At 41.6% G+C, this 27,583-nt stretch overlaps 2 protein-coding genes across 4 annotated transcripts in view; both read left to right on the top strand.

Moving 5' to 3' along the window:
• capn15 (calpain 15) overlaps positions 1-14,926 on the top strand; it is a 44,890-nt gene extending 29,964 nt beyond the window's left edge. For both annotated transcript variants that reach the window (XM_026178720.1, XM_026178719.1), the window contains exons 5-12: positions 730-953; positions 1,521-1,646; positions 2,682-2,834; positions 6,832-6,993; positions 7,083-7,318; positions 7,466-7,635; positions 10,492-10,670; positions 11,819-14,926. In XM_026178720.1, coding sequence (XP_026034505.1) covers positions 730-953; positions 1,521-1,646; positions 2,682-2,834; positions 6,832-6,993; positions 7,083-7,318; positions 7,466-7,635; positions 10,492-10,670; positions 11,819-11,996 — 1,428 coding nt within the window. In that variant the 3' untranslated portion in view covers positions 11,997-14,926. The remainder of the gene's footprint in view (positions 1-729; positions 954-1,520; positions 1,647-2,681; positions 2,835-6,831; positions 6,994-7,082; positions 7,319-7,465; positions 7,636-10,491; positions 10,671-11,818) is intronic.
• A 582-nt stretch (positions 14,927-15,508) lies between these two features.
• On the top strand, positions 15,509-26,272 carry LOC113028449 (putative protein MSS51 homolog, mitochondrial). 2 transcript variants are annotated; one of them, XM_026178718.1, is made up of 7 exons: positions 15,509-15,727; positions 17,009-17,184; positions 17,434-17,583; positions 19,843-19,967; positions 20,926-21,489; positions 24,013-24,106; positions 25,115-26,272. In XM_026178718.1, exons 2-7 carry the CDS (start codon positions 17,027-17,029, stop codon positions 25,320-25,322), a joined length of 1,299 nt encoding a protein of 432 aa, XP_026034503.1. In that variant the 5' UTR covers positions 15,509-15,727; positions 17,009-17,026; the 3' UTR covers positions 25,323-26,272. The 2 variants fall into 2 exon arrangements, with proteins under 2 accessions (XP_026034503.1, XP_026034501.1); XM_026178716.1 differs by having other exon boundaries at positions 17,006-17,184.
• The last annotated feature ends 1,311 nt before the right edge of the window (positions 26,273-27,583 follow it).

Raw genomic sequence — 27,583 nt, 5'->3', positions numbered from 1 at the left:
ATACGCAAAAAATAAAGAAAAACATGATATGTCCCATATTAATTGCTCCAGATCTCTGAAACATGAGGGTAAATTACTGCCGGTGAGAACTGACAGATCCAAGACTTTGGTAAAGACCTTCTCATCCCTTAGTTTGACCCTGAAAACGAGTGCGTTTCGTGGGCAACTCTTAAAAAGAATTACATTTGACTTGGTGAACCCTGAAAAATAAGCAATTAATTAGTTCAAGTTAGTTGATTATGTATTTCTTATCACAAGCACATCTCAAAGGACCCCAGTGAAGAGAAGAATCTAATTAATGAACAGCCAACAATTACGGGTCAAATGAGGTACTGAATTATGCAACGAATAAAGCACAGGCAAATAAAAGCAGGCATTCATGCGTACGGGAGAGACACACTGCGACAGCGTGACACCTTATCTACACCTTATCATGACTCCAACAAACATCATCTTTTCAAAGAAGACAAAGGAGCAAAACAAGAGGGTAGAAGTCGCGCTCGGTGAGGCAGTGACCTCTGAGCAAGCAAGAAATGCTGGAAAAACACTGCACATGCACATTAACAGATAAAAAAAGAGCAAATAAGAGATCCTACCTCTGTTATCAGGTTATCATTTTCATTGACCTTTAGATAGAGGAAACTAACCCAGAGACAACATCCTGCTCCCTTTCTCAGTGAGTCATACTCAGGCTGATGTTTCCTCTCTTACTTTTTACAATCATTCCAGGCTCAGAGGAAGCAGTTATGGGTGGCGCTGATTGAGAAGGCCCTGGCCAAACTCCACGGTTCCTACTTTGCCCTGCAGGCAGGGCGTGCTATTGAGGGTCTGGCCACGCTGACAGGGGCTCCGTGTGACTCCCTCATGCTTCAGGTCAGCTCCACGAACCCGCGAGAGGAACCCATCGATACAGACCTCATCTGGGCCAAGATGCTTAGCTCCAAAGAGGCTGGGTAAGAGAGGGAGTAAAGGTGGTTCAGTTTAAAAGGAGCATATAAAATAATAAACCTTGTTTGAAAACACTTTGAACCAATATTCTCTGATCAAAACTACAAACAGGGGCACTACAAAGGTGGTGAATGCCAATTTAGAGCATGTGTCCATAATAAAAGTTGTGCCAGTCATCACTTTGATACACGAGCTTTCAAAGCAACATGAGACAAATAGTGCAACTCCAAAGGGGCCATTTCATCTGCGTCCAAACTGCAGGTCCATCTGCCAGAATGATTATTTATTTTATCAAAAGCAGTGTACTAATGAAGACTTCACTCACGTACTATGGTAAACAGAGACAAAGTTCATCACTGATGATGTTTGGTCTCAAACAGAGGCACATCAGTGGGATTAATTAGTGACATATACTAAAAACTACTATTGTTTTTGTTTTCTGTAACTGTGTCTGCTCAACCTCGAGGTTAAAGTTTTAAATTTACGTGTTTTGTTTTTTTTTGTTTTGTTTTTCTCCCTGGTTACTGAGTAGTAATTGCATTAGTGTCCTAATGTCATTTCTTGTCTTTTAGGTTTCTTATGGGAGCGTCTTGCGGAGGAGGCAACATGAAGGTAGACGATGCTGTTTACGAGTCGTTGGGTCTGAGACCTCGACATGCATATTCCATTTTGGACGTACGAGATGTCCAGGGTTACAGGTACAGGTGTCCTCTGTTGTTCTGAACACGCCTCCTTATTGCAAATGTATCTTCTTAGAAATCCTTCATACACCATTAATAAATGTATCTGGGCCGTCATCAGTCAGTGTTATTATTTGGTGGCTAGAACATGAACAAGCCCACGAGCCATATGTTGAGCATCACAGAACCCGGTGGCTTGCCAGTAGAGAACGGGTGCACAACAGATCTGTATGATTGCTCTGTTTGGAGCAGCACTGGGAATCCACACAATTCCTTGCACTATAGGAACATATATGTCTTCTTTGTAATAATCACACACACAGAAAAGTCTGGGGCAGAATCTTTGACTATCATAAATAACTGGAACATCGTATGGATTAAAAAAGCGAGTTTAGTCCTCTTGTCTGTTCATCCTCTATTATAACTCTGCCTCTCCTCTCCTCTGTTCTCCAGATGCATTTTAGGAATTAAGTCATCCTTCATCATGGCGTACTGAAATTGATTTCCGGGTCACAGTCTAGAAGGACGGAGGACTGAGGAGGCACAAATTAGAAAAATGAGAAAAGCCTAATGAAGGCTTTTTCCTTCTTACCTGTGAGGAAAAAATTTGACAGTAGCCAGAAATCCCAGAAGTAATTTGCTTAAAACCCACACGCAGCCACTTTCATTTACTTCCATAAAGCAATCAGAGTGGAAGGCTTGGGCTAGACTTGGCCACAGGGCTAGATCCAAAACGAGTTACAATCCTCCTGCTAGGAGCCCCGAGGAGATAAAAAGCACTCCAGAAACAATGAACCACATGCACTTTGTTACTTTTTTTTCCTGGAAAATACAGATTCTCCAATATGTTATTCTGTTATGCCCCTTGTGTTTTCTACAGTATGGAGGAGGCGGTAAAATAAAAAGGGTTGTTAAAAAGCAGCCAGTCATCCATAAAAGGAATAATATGACTGTGCAGAGATGGGGGTTGCTGCTTTGACTGAAAGCTGTTGTCACATTTACTGCTTGCTGAATCTGTCTCTCTCGCTGTTTCCGTTATCTTCCTGCCTCCAGGTTGCTGCGGCTGCGTAACCCTTGGGGTCGCTTCTCGTGGAATGGCAGCTGGTCAGACGAGTGGGCAGACTGGCCTCAGCACCTCCGCCATGAGCTGATGGCGCACGGCAGTAGTGAAGGGGTCTTCTGGATGGAGTACACTGACTTTATAAAGTAATTATCATTAGCGCAGCATAAGTGTGATCTTTTTTTTCCTTTTCTTTTTTTGGGTGGTCATGCTGAAATCATTTTGGTTAATCTCTCTATACCCTAGTAACCCTTGAATTCCTACAGTTATGTATAATAAGGCTATTTTGTTGTCATCACTGTCATGTTTGCTTTCACAGTCAGTGACTGTACCTGCTGGCACAATAGACCAGTGGCTGTGACCGCTAGGCTACGCTCACAGATTTCTTGTGTTTATTCCAAACATACTCTCATTAGAAGACTTTCTGTTCGATTTACCCACCACTAGCTGCTTAGAATTGGTTGAATGAGTTAAAGAGTCCTTTATCGTACCGTGATGGACACACGTAATGTGTTAAACGTGACGGACTGTTTGGCAATCTCACGCCTCTGTGGATTTTACTGACCATCTGGTATTGACACCAAACTGAGTTACAGTGTTTTTGTTGTCGTTCCATTTTGCTTGCTGACAAGCGCATCATACACTGGTTTCCACAACATGTTGTTATTAAGAATTGTGGAGGGGGGGATTTGGCAGGCAGCGGCTTAGGCTTGTCATGGCTTTCAGTTTGTTTTGTCATATTAGACTAATCCTGTCACTCAGTCATATACAGCATTGATAGTGACTAGTTTTTCTCTATCTGTGTTTTGCTGCATGCTGACATGCGCTTCTAGTTATCACATGGAAAAATAGTCACAGTTTTTATTCAAGTATTTCTATAAATGCTATTTTCTTTGTCATATAAAAAACGAGTGTGTTCTTAAATAGCGCTTTTTTTACTTACTTTGATCACTCAAATCAGTTTCTTACTTCAAGCCTCATTCACCCATTTACACAGGCCTTTTATTTTTTACTTATAACCAAACATTCACACACTGATGCATTGGCAGCAGATATGGGTTCTCTAACTTGTCCGAGGATACAACACGGAGGCTTGAAGAGCAAATAATCAAACCACCTTGCGCTTAGTAGACGACCCGCTTTACCACCTGAGGTACAGCCACCCTTAACCCCCTATATATTTATTATAAACACCCCTGTTCTGTACTCTACTGTTACAATAGATGGATACTCATACTGGCCACAGTAGGAAACAGTGATGAGCTCAAACCTCAGGCTAGCTCTGTATGATGTCAGTGAAACTAATGTCCCCAATAAGGCCATGTCTGTTACACACCTCTGCCTGTGCACACAACAACCTCATCCATCTGTTGTTTAAACAGCATAGCCCCCATGACCATGATCACCACATTTTTAAAAATTTCAACATCAGCGTTTTGGTGGCTGCTGTGTTTTCTTTTCGCTATCAGAAGTTCCCATAATTGGATTAAAGACTGTAGTGCTAAGTTATCAGCTAAAGCTAGCTAGCTTGTTAGCGAGCTTCATTTGTAATCTGTATGGCTGCAATGCAAGGACACATATAAGCTAATTAGGGCTAAGTAATAGACTAACAGAGAAACTGGAATTTCACTTATTAAAACTGAAGCACAAACTTCTTCTTGAAAGGTGGGTACCACAGAGAAAGCCATATTATTAGGTAATCCACTACGGAAGCTTTAGCTTTATTGCTACGGTCTGTGGGGACTGCCCCTTGGTTTACCAGGAGCAGCCAATCGGTTGAAAGTTGGGTTACAGTTGAGGAGAGAGAAGTTGCTTGTTTCAGGCAGAGAGCAGAATGAGGCACATGAGCAAAGTCATGCAAAGCAACTCTAGTGGAGCCAAAGAATAATGACGCGGAGCTGGAAATGGCTATAATGGGGCCCTTTTACAAGCAACTCAAATGGCCATAATATTTGAAGAAAACTGAACAGAATCCAAATTACAAATGTAATAAAGCTTAAATATAATCTACCATTCACCAAAATGATATTTCATGGGTAATTGAATAAATGGACAAGACTCCACTTGCATAGGAAGTTTCGTTTTTTTTTTAAAATAACTGTCAGCAAAAAGAACTGAAGAATGGAGGAAGTTCACAACATGAGCAGCTTGACGTAGGGCTAAATTGTCTGTACAGTGCATTTGTCTCTCTGAATTTATTGCTCTTGTTGTATTATGAAGGAGGAGGGACATGAATAACAATGTGGCTGTCCTCCTGAACAACTCCAACCTGAAAAATGTGTTCAGCCTAGATGAGAATCCCATATGTCTTTGGGCTATTTATTGTTTTCTCTGACAGGCAAATAATCTCTCAGCTTTGTACTACATGACAAACTTGCAGCCAGCATCTCCCTAGACTTGTTTTCAGTGTGAAAAAGAAAAAGCGGTCAGCTTCTCGGACAAGCAAGGCCCTTAAATTGGCCCATCAAGTAAACAACCAGGGCCGATGTTGATCATTGATAACATTCCTGGAAGGTGGCTAGACACAAAAGCGAACTAAATACAAACAAGAGGATTCATCAGCAGACGTGTTTGTCTTTTCTGATCAAAGCTGAGCGTAAAACTTAAGCGTTCCCTCTTTTTCCTCCTCTCGCTTCTTCCTGATTGACAACAAGACAAAAGTAAGATGTAAGACTGTTGTCAGACCGAGGTTAGGAAGTGATGAAACACTGAAAAACAGACTGAAAGTAAGGAAGAGAGTCTCCCGTGGGGCCGATGTCTTTGAAGAAAGAGGTCTGATATGCTAGCAAGGTAAATTGTGTTTGTACAGGGATGCCCTCAGAGGCTATGCTAACGTTAAAGAGTTGCCTGTGATGCATACAAATAATCGTAGCTCATGACAAGAGGAGATCAACCGGTCACACTGCTAGCATCTCAGAGGAACAGGCTCTTATGCAGGTCTTTTTTCTTTCTTCTTCTTTTTTTTTTTAAATTTTTATAAACATGTACATAGGGCTGCTCAATTAATCGAATTTTAATCACGATTACGATCTGGGCTTTCAACGATCATTAAAAATGACTGAGCCGATTATTAGCCCCCTCATTTATCCGCGACACCTTTAAAGGCCGGTCCGTGAAAATATTGTCGGGCATAAACCGTCCGTGGTGCAAAAAAGGTTGGAGACCGCTGATTAAGAGGACCCGAGGGAAGCTCGGAAAGCTAAGCAGAAGTTATTTGGAGAGTGACTGCTGTTGGTTGAAAAGAGAGTTTAAAAAAAAAAACTTCAGTGGTGTTGCACACTATTTTATATTATTTTTTTAAAGTTATTGTTAACCCTTTAAAGCCGGTCAGAGCAGCACGCTCCGTTTTGCGTAACTATTTTTAAATCCCTGTAGAACCTGAACCGTGTAAGCTAGCGCAATAATTTGTTTTGCATATGAAACCGGAGGAGTTGTACTTGCATCTGATGCCATCAGCTTGTCCTCGGTCACGGTTTCGTTCCACATATAGCTTTGCAAAAATTGCATAAAAAGCGCTTGCAGGAACAAAAACATAATATTCCAGAAACACGCTTTGCCGTTCCTATCAGCTGTTCGTAACACTTCCCACAGTGAAATGATGCACATGCTGTTTTCTTTGCAAATTTGCATCATAGGATTGTTTTTTGTTTTTCCTGCAGTATATAAAAATTGCTGTATCTCCAAAATAAAACTATGAAGACACTCAAAATAAATTTCCTGTGGTGGGAAACTATTTTTTGCAACTTTATTGTATTTAAAGTTTTGAGGGATAAACCTCTTAAATTTCTCCAAGTAGAAATATATGTAAACAAAACAAAAGCGATTTTCAATTTTTTTTAGTTTATTGCACTTTTTTGCAATTTATGTAATTACTATGGACTTAATGCATACATATTATTAAAATATGGGCTATAACAGTTGTATTGATGTATAGCAACTTGAAATGCTCCCACAAATGGCACTACAGCATGTAAAATAAATAAATAATATAAGCTCTGGTGGACTTGGTTCTATAGTAGGTCTTAAAGGGTTAAATAAATATCGTCAAATAATCGTGATCCCAATTTCAGTGAAAATAATCGTGATTATCATTTTTGCCATAATCGAGCAGCCCTACATGTACATTTTTTCCCCTTCCCACAGGTACTTTGACTCAGTGGACATTTGTAAGATCCACTCTGACTGGCAGGAGGTGAGACTACAAGGCTGCTTCCCCAGCAAAGCCAATGGGCCAGTCACGGTCACAGCTCTCACTGTGCTGGAGAGGACGGCACTGGAGTTTGCTCTTTTCCAAGAGGGAAGCAGGTAAATAGGACTCTAATCTAAATCTTTCAGTACCACACATTTTTCCTCCTTGCCCTTTTTTCTCCTAAGCCTCTTCCTCTTCTCTCCAGGCGCTCCGACACAGCCGACAGCCACCTGCTGGACCTGTGCATCATGGTCTTCCGTGCCTCCTTTGGTAGTGGCAACAAGCTGACTCTGGGCCGCCTAATGGCCCACAGCAAGCGAGCAGTGAAGAAATTTGTTGGCTGTGATGTTATGCTGGAGCCAGGGGAGTATGCTGTTGTCTGCTGCGCCTTCAATCACTGGCAGATGAATGTCAGCAGCACAGGGGGTCCACCCACACCCAGTAAGTGTACAGATGCATTGGTCACAGGCAGGGCTTTAGTGTTCTTGCTTGTGAATGTTCGCTTAATGACGAAGGAACTTTAAAAAAAAAAAAAAAAAAAAAAACTTTAATTTTTGTCTTCATTAATTGTTCTCCCCTCCTTCCCAGTCTCTAGCCCCACCAGTGGAGCAGTACGGCGGCCCAGCCAGGACTTCCCCGGCTACATCCTGGCCATTTACAGCTCTCGTCAGGTGATGGTGGAGCAGGTGGAAGCGACCGCGACCACATTGGCCGACGCGATTATTCTACTCACAGAAAACAAAGGCGAAAGACACGAGGTTAGAAACACCCATTCCAGAAAAAGAGAAGTAGTAAAGCTGCAATAATGCAAACCATATTTGTGTTACTTGCTACAGTCAAGTGAAAAAGGTTTTCACAGAACTCTGTGGGGTCCTGTTAAAAATTAAATATGCTCCATGGTTCAGCAGCTACAGCTTGGGGGAGAAAAAAATTGTTTTTCTATATGACTTTATCCCTTTCTTGTTGTGGAGGAATTTGTGGAGCCTGACTGTTCTTATCACTATTAACCACAAATAGCTAAGTTCAGAGAAAATCTTTAAGATTCCTTCCTAGTAGAATTACATGAGGTAAAGAGTTTAGGTCTAAACCGCAGCGCTTCCATCTTTTGGAGGTCTGGACTTTGACTGGGCCATTGCAGTCATTCTCTCGTAGAGTTGCTACTGTGCTTGTGATCATTATAGCCAGTTTTGACAAAGATGTATTTAGTTTTTCTCAGGACTGCAGAGAATTCTCTATATAGTTGTAGGGTTTTGTCTCTCTTTGTACCCCCAATCTCCTTCTCACACGCACGCAGTTTTATTGCCTTTCAGTATAATATTACAGTCCAGATGATAAGTATTTGGAAAGTTTTTCTTTTTTATCTCCGGGCTGTGCGCTTCAGCAATTTATTTTGAAGTGAAAGACTACTGCCTGAACGTGTCTGATTTAATTTAAATGTGTTGGAATGAAAATACACAAGTAGATAAAGCTTTTAACACATTGGGATAACCAAAGTAATCAGATAGTTTAACCAACCAAAACCATCATATTTAGTAGATAGTAGCTGTGACAAAGGCATTGGGGATAGCCTTTGTCACAGGTACTATCAGCTTTTTTTATGTGGGGTCTCTTTCACTTTAGTGTGGTTTTAGCTGTTCATTAGCACTTTAACTCGTCTATGATATTCCACTTAGTCACCCTGAAGAGCCTGTTTTGACAGTTGGGTAGTACAGCAGGATGCTGAACTGTCCTCTACAGAGTTTGGCTGAATTTGGGCAATCCTCCCACAAGAATACACTAACAGGATGGAGTATTCTGTCCAGAATGCTCCAACCTACCTCACAGCATTTATCCTGTTGCGTCTAAACATCAGTAACTCACTGTGTTCCCGGTCTATTGGCAGCCATGCTGTACAAGACCAGATCATATTAGAAGTACCTCCATCTCATCTTTGACAGACGAGATAGCTCACTTTGTGTTGTGAGCTCTTCTCTTTTACCCCTCCACTCGTTTCCTTTTTTCAGAACTTGTATAAGAGTTGTTTTTTGGTTTATTGTCCATAGAAGTTAGTTCCACAGCCCTGCATCACAGTTTTTTGGGGGTTTCTTTTGTATTTTTCCTTTGTTTTAACGTATGTGCACACTTTCTTAAGATGGGCCCAACGTCTTTGGTTGCATTAATTCCATAAATTAGTAAATAATGGGGTTGAAAAAGTACATCTGAAACATTAAGAAACATTTAATAGTCTATTGTCCAATCACTATTGGACCACTATCTCCAATTTGGACAGTCTATTAAAAGGAATTCCACATACAAATCTTTGTATATGATGCTGACCTCCTCAAGCTAAAGCACAGAGCCTGCAGAACAAAAACAAATGCACAACAGTCTAAATCCTCACAGTCAGAATGGTTCATACTCCTCAATCTGAGGCATCTTACACGCTTGCAAGTCCTGTTCTGCCTTCACACGTGCACGTTTCTGTGCGTTACCTCTTGCACGAGCTCGCGCACGGCCGTTCATACCCAAGGAAACAAATCCTCCTGGCTCTTCAGAACAATGCTTTCCTGAAAGCGCCTGTCACATTTGGTGAATATTTTAGAGGATGGCAGAGCTTTTTAAACACTTGAGATCATCTTTGTTAAATCATTCAGCTCTTCAGAAATTCACAGCTGAGCACTCAGGAGCACATTGCAGCCAGTGCGTCAGCTGTAGCGTTTTAGCAATACAGTTAAATGAAGATTTTCAGTTATTATTAATAAATAATTTGAGCAGTCCCGAGCTGTGAAGAAAGGAGAGCTTTGTGTTAAGAGCAGATAGAGTACAAGTATTGCCCAAAGCTATTTTTCAGACACTGGATGGCATTGCTTGTGCAATTGGACGTGACAGCAAATGACAGCAGCTAAAGTAGTTTAGCTGCACTTGTGTTTGCTTTACTACAAATACAAGTGGCCCTAAAAGAGAACAGCAGCCACTGTTAGAGAGGTAAAGTGGCAGCTGAATGCAGAATGTTGTTTTTTTTTTAATCATTATTATTATTATTGCATTTTAATAATATTAAACTGATTGCACAGAAGTATTTTTTCTCCATTGAAGCTACTTTGTATTAAGCACATTTCTTCCTATTTCAAAAGCATTTTAAGAGCATTTATGAGCCATACTTACAGAAATGTAGCCACCTCTCTGTAGATAGTTGCCGCAATGCTCTGTAAATCTATGGAATTATAAATACTGTATATATAAACTGTACTATATGGAAGTATATTATACTGTATATATACTATACTATATGGAAATTTAGGATTCTCTCTCTATATATATATATATAATACTATATGTATACAATGTGGAAACATGCATACTATACTTAATGAAAACATAGGATATCCTATGGTTGGAAATATAGAATTCTGTATACTATACTATGTGAGTGCTTTATAGGATACTGTATATATACTATACTGTATTCTTACTAAATAGAAATGTAGGATACCATGTTCTGTATTTTGCTGACGTAGTATTAGTGGTGCTAGCTTTGCACAAGTGGTGAAATCTGAGGTTTGCATTTAGAAAACAACCCTTCTGCTTTGAAAAATGAAAAAAAAAAACAAGCTTGTTTCCTTGTGTGCTCTCAGGGCCGTGAGGGCATGACATGCTACTACCTGACCCACGGCTGGGCAGGTCTCATCGTGGTGGTGGAAAACCGCCACCCCAAGTACTACCTCCACGTCTCCTGTGACTGCACTGACAGCTTCAACGTGGTGTCCACACGCGGCAGCCTCAAGACCATCGACAGCGTCCCGCCTTTACACAGGTACACAAACCACTCTCTCTTTTCCTCACTTGCGCACAAAGTCAGAAAAGATAACAAGTGCACAGATTAAATTCTCCGGGAACATTTAGGTGCAGCAAATATCCACCACACTTACATGCTTATATAAACACAGTGATCTCACAGGATTAGTGCGCTGTGTTTCTTAATAAACTACCCCAGGCTGGTCTCAGCACAGTTAATATCTGCTTTTGTTTTCTGCTGGTCTCTATTGTGTTTCTCGCACTTCTCCAGGCAGATAGATGCTGGGAGAATCAAGCGTGCAGAAGCCGTTTACATGTTATTAGTTTTCTGTTTAACAGCATGAAATCTTCCAATAAGGGAAAATTGAGGGCTTTACCTGTCACAAAGTTACAGCCCATATAATGGCAAACTGTAAAAAGTCACCATGCATGAAGCTGCTCTTGTCATTTTCTCCATCTAAAAAGAACATAGTGTCACTTTGCTTGCCTAAAAAGCTACTATCGCAAACTATCACAGTCTCATATTTCGCTCACTTGCTTTATACGATTCATAGGTGAAAGCATTTAGTGGCAATGTAATCATTCAAAAGAAGACCATATCCAATTCATATTCATAGAGGTGTGAGTAGCACAGTCATGGGCAGCAAGCCTTTATTATTTCTCACCATATGTCACCATATTATCCCAGTTTGTCTTGAAAACAGAATGAATCATTGGTTCTGATTAATCAGCTTGGTTTTCTCCACATGTGGGTTTAGCTTCTTCGAGCAGTTCTCACATCACTTCAATTCAGTTAATTGAAACTCATTTTAATTATTTTGACGAGGGAGTGGGATGAAACGACTGTGGCGCTCTTGTCCGTCAGCAGCCATCGGATAACTGTTGTAGCCGTTTGTTTTGCCACTTTTCGTCAGAAGCTGTAGCTGCACTTTTTAAATTTTCTTCCATTAATGCATGATTAAATTAAATGACGCTGCACTTTTCTCCTGAATGACGAAGGAGAAATGATGCTGGAGAGTTGAACCAATTCCCCCCTGTGGTTGTTTTCAGTCTCTTACTTTTGTTTCATACACAAGGCACGATTGAAGACCACTGTGTTTGTATTCACTCTACCTGCATTTAAATGTCAACAACAATAGCTCGAAGGCTCTCTCTCTCTCCCTGCAGGCAGGTGCTGGTGGTGCTTTCTCAGCTGGAGGGAAATGCCGGCTTCTCCATCACCCACCGCCTGGCTCACCGCAAGGCAGCCCAGGCCTCCCTGGGAGACTGGACCCCCACCAAGGCCACACACAGCCCCCAGCTCACCCCGGACATTGACGGCCTGCACCGACCCCGGCCTCTATGACCACCGCCCACGGCCTCTATGACCACCGCCCACTTTATCCCAGACTCACTTGCTCTAGTCCAATAAACTGTCAGACCACTGGAAAAATCAGACAAGGTTAGGCACAGTGTGTGGATCCCTAAAATGCAGAGAAAGATGTGTTTTTTTGCATCTCTTTGGTGGTGCATCTGAATGTGAAGCATGACGGGAGAGGGAAACGTTTAGTTGCTCTCTTCCTAACGCTCCATGGATGCTCGAGATTTTGTCCGGACTGCACATGCTCTGTCTGTCCCTTGCCAACTGGATGTGCCATTTGAGGATAAAATGAGCGACAGGGGAGTACTAAAAAAACCAAACAAACAAAAAACCCCACAATATTTCACCCCGGCACCTGAGAGGATCCAGTTCTGACTACTTAACATTCTGGACATTTTGTATAGCTGGCAGCACCTGCTGTATGTGAAACAGATGTCAGGCCTCAGTTTGGTATGCTTGGAGATGACCCTGCTTTCAATGAGCTTCAAAAAAAAAAAAAAAAGCCGGGGTGAGGTGCTGAAACTACTGAGCCATTGACCGGCCCACGGACCATGAGCCAACCACCAGATCAGACACTTCCCCCTCCCCCCGTGTCGTCCACCAAGACTGCTAACAAAGTGGGCAGACTTCTGGGGGGGGTTTATCGCCCCTATCCTCAGTGCGGTACTTTATGAGCCAAACCCCAGTGATTTTACCCATGAAACATACATGTCCTGTATTTTTACATTTTTGGAAAACATCTCAGTGTGAGTTTAACTTGTTTTATACACAACCCTCATTGCCTCTTGTCCATATTTGTGTTAGGGTTTTTTTGAGGTTGTAGACAAAGCCATCATTCATAAGGTACTGTTCCCTCTCCGTGGCACAATCTCTAGCTCAGGACCAAACCTGTGATTTGTACAGTAAGCTGGATTGGCAGGTGGATGGTGCCCAAGAAGCTGCAATAGCATCTTTTCACTGTTGTCTCCACTGTTTGTGATGTTAGTGGGGTCATGTTTGTAGAGACTGTAAGGTTTTTATCTTGTGAAATACTGAGCCGTGATGGAATCACCTGGCCTCAGTTTAGGGTCTCATCGCTGGAGGGCTTCTCGTCCACTTCAGAAGACAGTTTATATCTTTCCCCATGAATTAAAATTTATGTGTATGGCACCTCCTCCCAGTCATCGCCCTCCTGCATATTACATGAGTCTTACACTTGAGGTTTATAACACCCAGCAAATTGCATCTGATCTTGTTTGGTACAGAAGGTGAGTTTAGTGTCTGTTTCCCACGCTTGCACAGTTTGCCAGCATGTCAGTTTGTACTATAACGTGCTTAGGGAGTACTGGAGTCGCTATTGGCTGTTTGAACAGCCAGTTTGCCATGGGGGAGCTCTTAAGAGGAGCTGCCGAGTTTACTTTGGGAGGGCAGGGACCACTTTTGTTTGCTTGGGTGCAGCGCGAGCGTCTGGGCAATCCTCCCACAAGAATACACTGACAGCTTGTTAGCAACAACACAGAGTCCTCGTGAAATAACAAATGATCATTTTGTCAGACTCGGTGCACACACAGCGAGACAGGAAAGAGACCCCCGAGATGGGTTGTGACACAGAAAATAGTTCTCTCTGAGTGTGCTCGTTCAAGGGATAGCTGTTTTACGTAGGTCCTTATATATAGGGTCACGGTTTTTTGTTTTTTTTTCCCCAGTGTCAAAGCCATTACTCCTCATTCATCATGCCCTCACCATGGCAACATAGATGTCTCATCAGACAGAGGGGAACAATTAACATGGTACTATAGAGACAGGATTGAGTGGGAGACTTTTTATTTTAAAAACGATGTCTTACTGTTAATTTTGTGGTGAAATGGAGAAAAACTTGAAACCTAATAAGCAAAAATCCAGCAGCATTCATACAGTTAATGATTAAAAGGGAGAAAATTTGATTTATTTATTTTTTTGTTGTTGTTTTTTGTATCTAAATCATTTTAAATGTAAAGAAATTACAATTTTATCATATCATTCATATCATCTCATTTTTCTCCTTTTACTTTTAAAATCATTGATGCTAAATGGCTGCGCTGTGTCCCGATGTTTGCAGTGCAACGTTTGTTTTTAACGAAACCCAGAGCTCAAGTAACTGTAAATATGCTTTCCAAAGAAACATCAATGTGTAATGACCACTTTCAGATGTGCGTCCCCATCTGGCCCTGTGTGCATGTGTGAGAATGTGCGGTCGCAGCCACGTAGCTGCTTCAGTCCCTGTGTCTTAATTTATTCATACAAGTGATTTGCAGCCCTGTTTTTCTGAAGCTGATGAATGACAGATAAAGGAATGTAACGAGGCTTTTACAGCTTCACTCTGAGCCCAGATGGATTGACGTGAACCTGCACTGAAACGACTGCGAAGGCACCTCAAAATCAAGCGTCTCTGCTGGATCACTTTTACTTTTTACAGGAGTTTTAAGTTTTGTTTGCTGGTCTTCTGTTAGGTCCTGTCCGTAGCTCTTCTGTGCTTTAGGAGCGCCCCCTGCTGCTGAATAGAAAACAACCAGAGAAGAGGTGGTCACTGACAGACCCATCCAACCCCCCCTTTTTTTCCTTTCCTCCTTTTTCTTTTTTTGACCCTCATTGTAAATTGTACAATTTAGACAGAAAACTGAAAACTTAAGTCAGACTAAAGATTTAAAAGCAAAAAATGACCGTTTGAAAAAAGAAATTAAAATATGATAGTAGATACAAAAAAGTAACCTAATGCTGAAAATAATGAACTCTAAAGAATGTGATATATATATATAAATATAAATATATATATATAGACATATAAATATATTTTATTGATCCTCTTTTTTTGGGAGCGGGGACGTGGTATATGTGTACAAAAATATGTATGTTTAATTTTCAATCTCAGGTTCCAATGGACCAAATAAAATTTTTTTTAAAAATGAAAAGGCTTTGGTGATTATTACGAAGTAGTATTTCCTTTATGTATACAGATTTATTTATTTATTTTTAGTTTTTGGAACTCATAGAAATAACCTGATGCATGCGCATATTTAATTTTTTTTCCTGTTCAGGAAAAAAATAAAATAAAAAGATGAAGTCAAAGCTTTCAAGCTGCAGGGGAAAAAGCACTGACTAATTGAAAGAGCAGTGTATTTCCATATCAAACGTGGTTGTTTTTTTTTTTTTTTTTTTTTTTTTTAAGCATATACATTGGTTTCTTCACTTTTCACTGAGCTTTACAGATCTGTTTTCTGGTGTGTTTATCAGTTTCTGGCCTGTAATGTGCATCGTTTTCATCTCTGAGCCCCCTCTCCCCTGCTGAGAGCATATTTTTTTAGAACATCTCTTTGGTACATAAACTACTTTAACATACAGCCTTCCTCCTCTCTCACCCCATCCTAATTTAGCTGATTTGAATCTTCACCCACCCCTCCCTTCTCTCCCTCCTTTTTCTAAAAATGACCTGCTCCCCACTCCACTCCTCACTTTTTGGCTCCTGCACCCACCTCCAAGGCAACCCCTCCCTGCCCAAATCATCCAGTCCCCCCCACATCCTCTTCATTTAACCTCATATGACAGGAGTCCCCAACCCTCCCACTTTGGCTCACTTTTGCAAAACCCAGCAGACACACCAGAAAGGCTCTCTGAGGTTGTGACATCCAGCATAAGGAGCTGTCAGCCCCTTTCTAGAATCATCTAGGAGGAAGCCTCTTCTAATTTGGAAACGAACAAAGGTACGGCCACGATCATATCTTCTAACATAGCCAGGGCATCTTCATCGTTAGCAGCAATGCTCAGACTAGTGAAAGGTCTGTGTACGCTAAAATGCAAACAGTGGTCAGACCAATGAGGAGAGAAAAGTGAAAACTTGCCCTTCTCATGGGAAACCTGTTCACTTCTAAGCCCTAGCTTCCCTGCTGCTGTGCAGATATGAAATAACCAATTAGATATAAGCCTCTGAGTTTAGTCTGCACACATGATTAAGGTTAAATCACCCCAGTACATGATATGAAATTGAAAAGATGCAGTATCCCCTCAGAGTGGAAGGAAACTTTTCCGGGAAAGAGGACTGCTGTGAGTAAAGACTAGGGTCTCTGTGTGAGAGGGGGAATTTATTGTGCTGTTCTCAACAGAATATTGTGTATTGCTGCAAACTGCTTGAGGTTTAGTGCGAGGGGAACGTTTTCAGCTGCTTCCAGACAGGTAGATATATTTGATCGCAAAAAAAAAAAACACGAGTGGGGAAATTACAGCCATACATTATCATTATTTTAAGCACAAATTCAACACTTGCTTCCAGTAAATTCTAAAGAAGGACGGAAGGAGGTATGTGAGCTAGAGATGTAGGAGTGCCACCACCAGATGATCACATTTCTCGCCCATCCTGTCCAGCTAATAAATCATTTGATATTCAACCCGCGGAGGGCACGGGATGTGAGGATTTCCATGAAGGGCAGAGGTACAATGACTCACCTCGAAGAGCATGCCTAAATAGAGCCTTGGCTTGTCTCAGATTTGTGTGAGCTTCTTGTCATGAGAGTTCTCATCGGGGCTTTCAGGTCAGCGAGTGTAACTGAGGACAAGGTTTGTGTGTTTCCTTCACAGCATTTCACATAAGTGAAAGGAAGGAATGTGTATGAGGCTGATTAATGTAAGGCCACTTTCACTGTGGCTTGGTGAAAATCTGGGTCTCAAACAGTCCAGTACACCTGCTAACCCAGTCATCATAAAACAGTCAGTGCAGTGCGAGTGTAGTGTGGTGGTTGGGTTGGGTAGTAAAAAAATAATACTTGAGTGGCATGGAACGGTATGTGTCCCTGCACCAAAGTCCCCATTTACAGCCCTGCTTCTTCTCATTTGTCAGTCTGACCACTGGCTCTGCTCTGTGTCTGTTACTAAGCAGATAACAACACACAAAATATAAACCAGCATGTTTAAACTGAAGACCTGGTGTTAATAAACCATGCAGTGCATATGTTTATATAGTTATTTAATGCTTCGTTCTTCTGCAGTAGAAAGTGTAGGCCATAATAATGGCATCCCAGATCCCTGCACTGCCACAGTCCTACACTCCGGGGACTGACAGCGTCTTTTCTGACCAGTCTGGCTTTTACTCTCTGGACTCCAACGTACCTGGACTCTCAAAGGTGATTCTCAACAAGCTCAACCTGAAGGACTATGGAGAATACAGGTTTCCAATTTTCATTTTTTCTTCTTTTTTTCCAACGTTCATAACACCCAGACTGCTTTGATTGGTTACGCTTTAGAAATTTGCACAAATTTCACATGTCCTACGTGCTCAAAAGTTGCCCTTTATGAGCAACTTTTGAGCACATGCAGATTCTTGCATGTGTCTTGCAAGAATCTGAGCAAGACACATGCTCAGATTCTTGAGCATGTGTCTTGCTTGGCAAATGATTTAGTGTCTGACTCTAATCAGGGCTGTACTCGAAGGGAAGGCTAGAGGAATCTCATTCCGCAACTACAAAGAGATGTTCCAGAGGATGGAGGAAACTTTCAAGTTCTGCGCCGGCTGTAACGAACTCCCCGAACATCTCGCCGAGGGACAGACCCTGAAGCGCTGCGTGAAGTGAGTGCAAACTGCACCCTGTTGCGTTTGATTTACAGTATTCTGTCATTAACGCCGATTAACAGCAATCGTTGTTTACAGTCTGAATATTTTCTGGAAATTAAATCTCCACTGTTCTCTGGACATTTCTGTCACCACACAGCCAGGATCTTGTTTTGATGTTGTTGTCCAATAGCTGTCATGTGTGAGGCATTACCAGCTGCCGCTGTATCAGCAACGGAATGATAAGCCACCCAAGTGTGGACAGCACTACAGAGGTGGATAATGGCCAATGGCAAATATAGCTAAGTCCCCTGACTGTGATTCATCTCTCTGCAACTCTGCAGTTTATTAAGAGCAGCTTAATGCAGTTCATATGTCACACCATCAGAGAGAGTGCTCAAGGAGAATATTGAGGAAAAAGCAGCAGAAAACACTGCAGTGCATTTTCGTGAGCTCCTAATTGTTTTTGTGCCTCGTTTTTCTTTGGCCCTCCGGCTCCCTGCTTCTTTTTTGCGTCCTTTCCCATCTCTGATTCATGCCGACTCATTCATGCTGTCGTACAGGCGCGTTCCCTTGAAATTCTCAGCTGCCTCTGCCTCTAACCTCTTACCAGTAGCAGGAGGCATTTAGGCGCACAAAAAACGGAAATGCTGACAAGTTATACCCTCGAGACCTTTGACATTAGAATTACCACCAGCGTTAAATCAGTAGTGCTGACTTTCTAATGCCGTCCTAATCCTCATTCTTTTTCGCTTTCCTCTGTTTATTAATCTCTTGGGAAATGGTTCACACTTTAACTTTCAAGGGCACCTTGTTTTTCTCACCCGTGTTTTGAGTCACTTCTTCTACTTATAAGCCTCTTTTGGAGAATTAGTACTAGCATTAGTATTAGCAAAGTGCACCGTGCTGGAACACGGTGGCTGATAAATGATTTTATGTAAATGTGGGGTGCCTCTAAGGCTGCAAATGGCTGCAAGGTAAAGTAATATAGTCTCCCAATGCAGCAGCTGCTGCTGGCTGTCAGACCACTACGCCAACACATTGCCTCATCATCGTGCATGCTGTGTGACAACACAAAGGCCTGCATCCTTACTGAGAGGTCATAAATGCCTGCTTTTACCTAGTATGCCCCTGTTTTATTTATTTATTTATTTTTTCCCCCAGCAGCTGCCAAAAGCAGGTCAGAATTCATCTTCAGTCTCATTAGTTTCTCACTGCACAGGAAGGTCAACATATTGGTTCTGTATGTAAGAAGCTATTTGTGACTTGGCACAAGCAAAACATTCTAACTGGTGGCCTAGTAATTAAGGAGCTCTCTTGATATACATTACGCTGCATGGAGTACTCATAAATATTTTTACTCTTTAGCTAATACTTAGCATGAAATACCTAAAAGCTTAGATAGTTTAGCGTAATACAAAATTAGAACCAGTAGGGTGACCAGAACCCAACATGCTAAATGTAAAATAAAGTGTGTGTTTCTGCAGGACTTGTGGTGCCTTACATTTTCCCACCCTGGGAGTACCGTAGGCAGCATGAGATGGTGATATAGTCACCTGTGGGAGACACAAGATGACAACCTTTGCCACTATCTTCACAGACATTAAATAAAAGCTGGGTTTTCAGAAACTAGAGACAAACAAAATGTGCAGGATTGTCTCAGTAGGTGAGAAGGGAGGGAAAGGTATAAAAATACTGTGCGCTTACCTGCTTACCCTACTATATTTCCATGCTCACCTTCTGAGTGTGGCTTTTCTTGGCAATAGATTGGACTTTTTGAGCTTAAATTAGGAAATCCATATACAGCCAAGTATGCAGTCCTGCGAAAGTCTAAGAACACCACATCATTGTTTTGGCTAGCTTAAAGAACCACTGCTAGCAGCAATAACTTGAAGTGATCGCTTTCTGTGTGACTTTATCAACCTCTTGCATTGTTGTGGAGGAATTATGGCACTCTGTTTTTATAATGCTACTGTCATCAATATTTAAGCTGCAAAATGAGACCTGTAGAGTCTGAGAGGTAGCTAACTGCAAATAGCACTGACATTTCATGGTCTGACCTTGGGGTGAGGATGGTCGGACAACCACCACTGAAAAGATTGCAGCATTGTGTTAAACATGTACCTGAATGTTCCAAAACAAACTGCTGAAGGTGGAGAACAGTAGAAGTATGGAGAATTACAGTTTCACAAATAAAGTAATGCTTTTGCTTACCGTCTTCTTCTTCCCCACACCAGTTTTTCACTATGTTACCATTGTTCTTCGGTTTTCCACCAGGTGTTTGAATGTATACTACTGCACTAAGGACTGTCAAAGAAAGGACTGGGCTCAGCATAAAAAGGTTTGCAAGATATTGTGGCTGGTGGCAATTGACAGACTAGTGGAGTGGCTAATGTTCACAGGTGAGAAATTAAAAGGTGGTGCTGCTGAAATGAATTCACATCTCCATGGCTTAAATTTTCCTTTTCTTGAGAAAAAATTATATTTCAGCCTGCTTTTTGAAAGCTGTATCATATATATCAACACATTTGTACCCCTCCCTCACCAAAAAATGGGCTCATTGCCTTGGGACAGCAATGTGCAGTTTTCTGTATATTTATGAAGTAGATTTGTTTGCTTTTATATCCTGCCACTCAGCGCTCCTAAAAATAATAACACTCTCTGATCGGAGTCACTACTCCAACACACTTGAGTCGAATAATCACAACAAGCAGCCCCAAGGACCTGAGTTTGGAAGCGCTGTTTTCCTGTTATCCCCGTAAGAAAAATGGTCTAATGGCATAATGATGCCCTGAGGCAACGAACCAGAAAAAGCTGTTTTAGTAAATACATGAAATCCAAATCTGTCTTTAAACAAACAACTATACTTGGTCACATATTCATGCATATACACACATTGTCTTGTTATAGTTATTTCAATTTTGAACATGCATACAAATGATATTAGTTTTAGCAGTAGCTAACATTGAGTTGCATGCAGAATTAGTTCCTGAAAGGACTGTTCCACTCCCAGGTCAAAGGGCAGATCCTCTTCTACTGGTTATTTTACTTATTACAGTGACGTGTTATGAAATAAAGTAAATTGTAGATTGTAAAGGACAGTGTAATAAACAATTATGTGGTTTGTTGCCTACCTGGGCAACTCCACACCATAGAGTCATGAGGTTTCTAATCTGAGATGAAAATCAAGAGAAATTACACAAAGGAAACGCCTGAAAGACAACGAGTGAGACAGAGAAGTGAAATTTTTCTCTCCTAAATTTCTGTCATAGTTGACCAGTGTTTTGCTATCTGACTTTAAAAGCCTCTGTGGACCTACAAACTTTGTAGCTCAATCATAGTATTGTACCACTGTTACAGGAGACCTCCCCATCCCTACTGAGAAGTGGACCAAGTCAGCTGGTGAGGTGAAGAACTGGGACGACTGGCTTTCCAAGCAGGGGGATCTTACACCACGCCTGAACACGGTCTTGTCCGGTGCCAACATGGCGGCCCTTTGGAAAAACGCCTCCAGACCTCGACCGGATGATGCTGACCTGCGACAATCCTTATGGCGAATTCAGAGCGAGTTCCTCTCTCGAGTTCTCACGGTGGGCTTGGCCGTGCAGCACTTTAAACTGGACCCATATGACAAACCAGTCACTGTTCACCTAGTGGGGACATCTCACAATGAAACCATGGGAGCCAGACTGACCGACTACGATGAGCTGAACCACATGTTCCCTGGACACCAGGGGATCGAAATAGTCATGGTGGGGCCTGAGGTGGTGGACGGCCCCATCATGAGACCTCCTCTCAGGGCATTTGGCCCCAAGCACAGAGTCTACATCAGCGCCTACAAGGCTCTTTACCATCAGTTCTGGGAGGATATGGTGGTTAAACAGGAAGCAGCCAAGCCGGACCTGGTGGTTGGATTTCATCCTGGTATGTATTCTAATAATCCCACAAGACATCAACGAAGAGTGCAATTTTGAGAGAATTTTAACAGTGGCCTGAATTGAAAATGAATTTAGATTAAGACCTTAATGACTGCTGCAGCTATTTTGGACTGAAGCGATGGCTTGTCTTCCTCTACATGTGTTTGGCAGCTACTTCCTTCAGAGAACAGAGAAAGCAGGAAACCTGTAGCTCACTGGATCTGGCCCATTCATTAGTGCCAGGCCTTTATTGGGGATTTGGGTGATTAAGGGGAGCAGCTGTAAAAGAGTTTGGCTTGAGATAGCTGGAGTCAGCATAATGTTAGTAAGCTCTCCTTTTGAAGAAGTGTCTCAGTCTATCACTGCCTGCCCTCTCATGTGCAAAGTCATTGATTTGAAGCCGTCGGGGGACAGCTACATTTAAAGCTTTTGGAGTAGAACACAAAGGGTAACTGAAAGTCTTGACACCTACTTCCCCGTTTATACACTTTCACTGACAACCACCTCATTAAAGCCGCACTATAACCCAACGCCCTTTTAAGCTTTTGCACTGAGTCTGTTCTTTGACCTTTTAACCTGCAAATCAGCAGTAAAGCCCCAACCCAAAATGCACCTGTAACCCTGGCTCGGTTATCGCTACAGGCTCCAGTGGAGCTAAATATACAGGAATCAGTCATCCTGAGAGTAAACTGCCTGAGAGCCTGGCTGCAATTCATACTGCAAAGCTGGCAGAGCACTGCATTATGACACTGTTTAGGTGATAGGCGCGCAGGCAGCGTGACGAAAGGAGTAAAAAAGAAGGTGTGTGTGTGTGTGTGTGTGTGTGTATGTGCTGAAGTCACAAGAGAATGAGAACCGGGAGAAAGGGAAAGCTACTAGAAAAACACATTTACAAAATAAACTATGGAGATATTGACCTTTGAGAATAAGAGGGAGAAGGTAATGTCAGCTTTCAGAAAGAAGATTGATGTGAGATATGTAACATTAACCATACAGGGATACAACGCCCCCAAAACAGGTGCCTCATAAATGCAAAAAAACCCATCCAGACTTCTTTTTGTTGTCCGTGATATAAACTGGATTTTCACAGCTATATAACACTTTCTTGTTGCCTGGTTTGTTTGTTTTTTTTAAAGTCTATTATCATTAATAATTACCATATGGCCCGAATTTACTGCTGCCAGGCAATTATGGCAGTCGTTACCAGTCAGGCTGTAGCCTGTCTTTGTCGCTTTGTCTCCTGGGGTATGGTTTAAACCTCTAAACGCTTACTCCGTGTTAACAGCTTTCTCGTCACGATAAGTAACCGCTGGGGTGTTCATATCATGGAGTGCATTAATGAAATTGAAATCGCCCTCCACCTCCAGTTTGAGTTCCCGGGAAAGATGAGGCGCTTGATAACATGACGCCATCTCTGTGCCACGCTGTCACATTTCTTGTATACACCCCCCGGTATCTGCAAACATGTTTCTCACATGTCCACTTTCCCGTTAATGCTGAGTAAGATATAACCACGTCCTTCTCTGTGGTAAAATAATAATAATGCAAGCACAGGAAAATTCTCTTGTTTGCTCGGTTTTGTCTCACTCGGGGACACTTAAGCTGGATGGATTTACAGTATTTGCTGCCATGGCAGGCTGGAACCTCACTAATCCGGTTGAAGGGCAAACTTTTCACCATAATACCCCATCGCCACCCCGCACCACCCCCCGCCGCTCAAAAATCTGACTTCTGATATAAACCCGAGTCGGGGGAAAGTGACATCTGTCAGTTAATATACCCGAGGATTATGCAAGCAGCCCGTCCTAAATGTAGCCGGACTGCTGTGACTGTCTGTGTGACTGACTGGCGAGTATCACACATTTTCAGCTGGTGTGATGCTGAAAAGAAAGATTTAACAAGCTTCCCAATGTCCAGCTAAAGCTCACAAACGAGGTCCGCTTGCTTGTGGCAAAGCTGCCGTCTTCACATCGACACCACAGGTGTGTCGGCATCAGTGAAGCTGGATTATATAATGCTGTTGACTTCAGACCTCAATCCTGACACTGACACTGCAATACACACCTGTCAATAAACTGCTGCGGAGGAACACGACAGCCAGAGATTCCTTGGTTTATTAATGAGATTAGGTATGCCCAGAAGGGATTGTAATTAAGCTAACAAGAGAAACACATGGTTTGCTGGAGCCTAATCAAGTGTACTCTGTTCCATCTTTACCTCATTGACCAAAAGGAGACTGAGACTGACTGTTTTCTCTGTCAGTTTGTTGTTTTAATCTTTTAGCTTCCAGATGCCTCATTTTTTTTAAAGAGTGGAGCATCTAGCAGGAATAAGACGCACATATTTACTTTACCAGGATTATATTGGAGGATGGGAAAAGATGAAAGGAAGATAGAAGTGCACTCTTGTTTTAACAGTGTAGTGGGTAACAGGCCATAAGCAAATGTGATACTAATTATTTAATATTTCTAATAATTAGCATGTTTGTGAACGTACAGCATACAGGTTCACGTGTTTGTTTTTAACTCAGGGTTCCACGCTAACCAGGGTCTGATAGAGGGTTGGCTGCCCACTCTGCTGCTGCTCAGAGACTATAACATCCCTTCCTTCTTCACCATGTTCAGGTAAGTCATGCTTCTGTGGCTCTAATTGCTTGGATTGCATTTTATGTAGCAGGCTTAATAAAACCTCTCACTCTCTTGAATATTTGAAATTCTTTGCGCTTGAGGGACTTCATTAACTCGTTTTGTATACCATCTGCTAACTCCAGAAAAAAAGAAAGTCAGAACTGTCGGAGACTGTTGATGAACATACAGTGCTATGCAAAACTTTTCATTTCTTTATGTTTTGATAGAAAAATTAGAAATAGGTTCCACATTTTATTGAGATGTGCAAACACACATGGAATTACACTACAGAAGGCAAAAGCAGAGTTTGTATAATTCTAAGGAACTCAAATGTCAATATTTGGACCACCTTTATTCTTCAACACAGCCTGAATTCATCATTACATTTAGGATCTGTTGCCTCCTCTTATGTTTAATATGTCAAGAAACCTTAAGAACGGCTCCCTGACAGCCACCCTTCCACTGAGACCATTTCTGATGAGGCTTTTGTGAACAGTAGATGATCCACTGATGGTCCAGATGCCTTGTTCAGGTCATGTGTCAGGTCTTCGCTGGATTTCTTCCTATTTCTTAAGGCCATAGCTATCGGATTCTGTTCATCTGCTGCAGATATGCATTTTTAGGGCCTGACACTTTAGCCCAGTTTTCTGCTCTACTGCTTACCTAGCTGCCTTCATTACCTTCGGATAGTTATCTCTTAAACATTATTCCTCTATACCTGTTTCCAATTTAGTTTTTTTGTTTCTTTACAAAGGCCAAGTAGAAGAAAAGATTTGTTTCTTTTACAGCAGGAGCTCTAAACAGAATCCCCCCTTGTAGAGTATAACGGGATGAAATTGCACAGTTCTGATACTCCAGTCTTTCACCCTTTGTTGATGCCGTTTTGCCAAAACGTCTGTTTTCTTGTAGCCGTTTGTGTTTCTTAAGCACTCACGATTCACACGCACAATAAAACTAAACTTCAACCTAAATTTGAGTATTTTCACACCTCTTTTGTCTCCACAGTGAGATGGAGCTCAAGTACTCACTGGAGATTCTGCTGGAGCTGGAGATGCACATCAGGGACAGTGGGCCCAATCCATTCACCTCACAGAAACCAGAGCAGGTCCAAGCCTGTCCTAACAAACCCCTCGTCTACTGCAACTCTCATTACGTCAGTTTCCAGGGACTGCTTCCACAAGAAGACCTTGAGGGCCGAGGTGCAGATGCTTAGAGTCCACAGTGAAACCTATGAAGGTAACTCAAAGCCTTCTTTTTGGACCTGACAGATTTGCAGGTTTCCTAAAGTCCTTGGGGGACTTTCTGCAACCTGTCAGAGATGGCCATAACTCTGCTGGACACTGAATCATACCTCTGGCATTGGGAGTGAAGGAAAAATAATCTTCACTCCTTCCAGAGTGTGCTAAAAACTATCTTTTAATTCTGATATGTTTACCTAATGAGGAAGAAGCCAGCAGTGTTTGGGGGGGTAAAGCACCAGCGGATCCCAGAGGTTTCTACTCGCTTCATTATGCAGGGTGACATGACGACTGTTGGATATGAAGAGTCACTGTTGTACCTACATTATGTGACCAAAATTAGCTTCATCGTCACTTAACGACTTCCTGTGATTTGTTCTGCGGCACGAGCGAATTCCCAAACATCACGCTGGCTGCACACGAATTTAACACACAATCTCAAATAACGCCTATATAAATGACAGCATTATCAAAGAAGCTGAGGTTCCTTTGAGATTTGTGATGGTTGTGAGTTTTTCTACTTTATCGTGTGGATTTGTCTCTGCTTTGTTGCTCAAATTTGAGTCTTTAGTTCTTGAAAAAGAGTTGTGCTGACAGCAGAGAGCTCTACTGATGCACATTAAAGTAACATTTCTTTATCAATGCCTCTGTTTACTGTGTGTTGTCTTTTATTAAGGTTTATCATCATGTCTAATAGCATTTTTAATGGTGGTAATCACTTAAGCGTGGTAAAATATAATAAACACACCATTACTGTTTTGATTACAGGCCCAGTATTGCTGTATTGTAATGTATATTTTTTTAAAACTAGGGTATTAAAGGATATTTTCACATGTGCTAAACGGAGGTCTGTATTGGCAAGTGAGTTTTATTTGACAGGTACGTTTTATTTACTGTGGAATAAACAACAATTACCATACATTAACCTTCACTCTCTCCTAGCCCATCTGCCTCTCTTAAAAAACATCACGAGCCCCGTTTTTCAAATAATCATAAAACAATTTATAGCCAGTCTGAAACCATCGGACACAAAACTGAACAATGCTTTTTAAAATTAACACTATTATGTTATAAAGCATGGACAAAAAGCCGAATTCTGCCCTCAGTAGCAAATGGCACATAGATCCACCGTAAAGAAAAATGTATTGTTTCATCCTCATTCAAAATGTTGATCTGGTGTCATTTCCCCACACAACCATCTCTAACTGTCACAGAAGACTTTTTTAAAAAGAGAAAATATCCAGTGAGCATCGGCTCTCTGAACAAAATGAAGTGCGTGGGGAACAGAAGAGCACATCTGGCATCACTCCTGTCAGCTAGGAACAGAAAACTGAGACTACACTTCACACACGCTCACTGAAATTAGACAACAGATGATTGCAAAAGCATTTCCTGGTCAGATGAGTCTCAAATGCCACAGCCTACCTGAGCAATTACTACTGACCGTGTCCACTTCTTTATGACCACAGTGTACTCATCTTCTAATGATTGCTTCCAGCACGATAACAAAACTCAAAACATCTGAAACCGGTTTCTTGAACATGACAATTAGTTCTCTTTATTCAAATGGCCTCCACAGCCACCAGCTCGCAATCCAGTCGAGAACTGTCAGGATGTGGATGTATAGGAGATTCTCATCATGGATGTGAAACCATCAAATCTGCAGCAACGGATCTGTTACTATGTTAATATGGACCAAAATCTACCTTGTTGACTCTGGAATGAAGAATTAAAGTCGATCGCAGGTGTACCTAACAAAGTGACTTGTGAACATACATTAGAAACAATTCAAGCATAAAATCTAAATGATAAAAGTCTTTATTAATTTAGAATCGCCCTTTTTTTGGGTCAAAATGTTGCTTTCACTGATGAATACAAATAAATCTATTTGACGCCGTTTCTAGAGAGCAGGCCTGGTGGGGCGACACTGACCTCTAGTGGATAGAAGTTGTAACACAAAGCTATAGGAAAACAAGTCATTAAGAGGCCCAAGGCATGTTTTGGACTAGTGGAAACAGTGTTTCTTTATAGCTTTCTGCCTGATTGGCTTTATTCTCTTTATATCATTTCATTTTCAGGGGAAAAATGTATTCAGGTTTAGGCAAAAATCTTCTATTAGGCTATGTGTAAATACCAGAAGTACATACTCTGGGCCAGGTTTACTATTGAAACCATGGGCAATAAATCAGTTATAAAAATAATAATAAAGTAATTTGGGGTGAAAATATATCAAACC

The sequence above is a fragment of the Astatotilapia calliptera genome, chromosome 8 (assembly GCF_900246225.1).
Source record: "Astatotilapia calliptera chromosome 8, fAstCal1.2, whole genome shotgun sequence".
In the NCBI taxonomy this organism is placed as follows: Eukaryota; Metazoa; Chordata; class Actinopteri; order Cichliformes; family Cichlidae; genus Astatotilapia; species Astatotilapia calliptera.
Note: the sequence above shows the minus strand (reverse complement) of the source record. Positions and strands in the feature narration are given on the sequence as shown.